Consider the following 1,957-nt stretch of genomic DNA (forward strand, 5'->3'; position numbering starts at 1 on the left):
ACCCCTTTCACTGAGCATGGGGTCCATTTCCTGGTGACACCTGGGTTGCCACGTACGCTGCGGAGCATGGTCCGCGCTTTGCAGTGGTTTACATTAACCAGCATAAGAAATAAGGGTGCACGTTTGTCAGTTAGTCCCCAGTAAACATGCAGTGCACAGTCCCATCATGGAGAGATTGCCCAAATTAGGGCCTAAGATCAGAGAGCTGAGGATGTGATTCTCCCATCCCAAGTTGAACATCCAGATGAAGATGCCAACATATTCAGCCAAGCTGGACCAGGGAAGAAGTGTTTCATCTCATGCCTTCTCCCAACACAACAGTGTCACTGGGGGACCCTCCTGCCCCAAAACATGCCATGGCAGAAGACAAGGAGATGCTTGCATGTGCTTACCAGTTTTATTAGCAGCCCCCATGGTCACGCTGGTCACCCTGCCCTCCCCAGTGCCCCAGCTCACTTGGCAAAGCTCTGGGTGTCGCAGCGAGGTCCCTGCCACTTGTCGTAGCACTGGCAGGTGAACTCCTGGGCCAGCCGGGAGACGTCATCGCCAGACTCCAAGCTCTGTGCCACCAGCCAGGGCTTGCCAACTTTCAGGTCAATGGCAAAGTGGAAGGGGTTGAGGTGGAGGAAGCCCTGCTTGTTCCCCTGGCGCACGCAGCGACCCCGGCCGGAGCACAGGCTCTGGCTGCACAGATCAGCGCTTGCCGTCACGTTGACGATGTAGTGTCCCAGGGGTCCCTCTACATAGTCCTTCAGCCTCAGGCACATCTCCTGCAACATCATGCAGTGTCACAGCCCTGCGCGACCAGGGAATGGGGGGTCCCCGCGGGCAGTGCCACATGCCACACTCACCTTGGAGGTGCTGTAGTTGAGGCTGCCCCAGAGGATGATGCCAGCAGCACCCTGAGCTGCGCTCTCCCCAATGGTGTTCACCAGGTTCTCCTGCACCGAAGGAGAGAGAAGTCAACAGTGCCCAAAGCCCCTGCGCCACCCCAGCAGAGCTAAAGACTCCCTGGTGCCAACCCATCAGCCCGAGAGGTGCCCACCATCCCTGTCACCTGGGAGAGGAAGTCAACGGTGCAGTCGAAGGCAATCTGGGAGTAGGGCAGGACGGGGACAGTGTCGTTGAGGACACCGTGCTGAACAGCAAAGGCTTCAGCCACCCGGTGCCGGACGTAGGTAAGCGCCTTGTTGGTGCCGTTGAAGAGGGGGGGCAGGTAGATGCTGGGGTAGAGCGCCCGGCTGCTCTTCCAGAGCCACTGCAGCTCCTTGTTCCTCTGCTGCTCCACTGCTGGGCACATCCCAGTGTAGGGCTGGCTGTCAAAGTCATTGTTGTAGCAGTTGGGGAAGCCATAGAAACCCCAGTAGCCATTGGGACGGAGGGTCTCACCCAGCTGCAGTGTCTGCTCCATGAAGGTGCGGGCACTCTGCTCAAACTGCTGCTGGGCCACCTTCTTCACCTGCTTGGGGGGCCACTGTGGGTGCTGCTGCCACACCAGCTCCTCTGACTTCTGCCGGTAGATGTCCATGGAGGCCCAGTTGCGGATCCACAGCGGACGCCACTTTTCCCAGTCAATAACAGCCAGCCCATCATAGGCAGGGCTGTCCAAGGTGACCTTGATGTCCCGGGCAGCCTCCTGGAGGTGGGCCTCCACGCTTGCATTTTGGGGGAGCCCCCCATTCACCGGCACCCCCTCAGAGGTGTAGTAGGGGAACAGCCCCAGCTCCTTGCTGTAGAAGAGGGTAATGTCCTGCCCAATGAAGGACTGCTGGTCATTGGCCAACACGTCGAAGACCTCCAGGTTGAGGGTGACATTGTACTTCTTCGCGCAGCGCTCGGTAGGAATGTTCCAGATGGTGACGAAAGGGCGGTTGATGAGGACAGGGCCGGGTCCCCCGGCACAGGCCAGAAAGGGCAGGAGCAGCAGGAGGACCGAGCAGAACCACCCCAATGCCAT

The 1,957-nt window shown here is 59.1% G+C and overlaps 1 protein-coding gene across 1 annotated transcript; it reads right to left on the reverse strand.

Annotated features, from left to right (window-relative positions):
• Window positions 1–400: 400 nt before the first annotated feature.
• Window positions 401–1,957, reverse strand: HYAL1 (hyaluronidase 1; the record flags this gene model as incomplete). Its single annotated transcript, XM_082487888.1, has 3 exons — window positions 401–770; window positions 852–941; window positions 1,058–1,957. 3 exons carry the CDS (start codon window positions 1,955–1,957, stop codon window positions 453–455), a joined length of 1,308 nt encoding a protein of 435 aa, XP_082344014.1. The 3' UTR covers window positions 401–452.

This window comes from Vanellus vanellus (genome assembly GCF_965231255.1).
Source record: "Vanellus vanellus genome assembly, chromosome: 9".
NCBI classification, from domain to species: Eukaryota; Metazoa; Chordata; class Aves; order Charadriiformes; family Charadriidae; genus Vanellus; species Vanellus vanellus.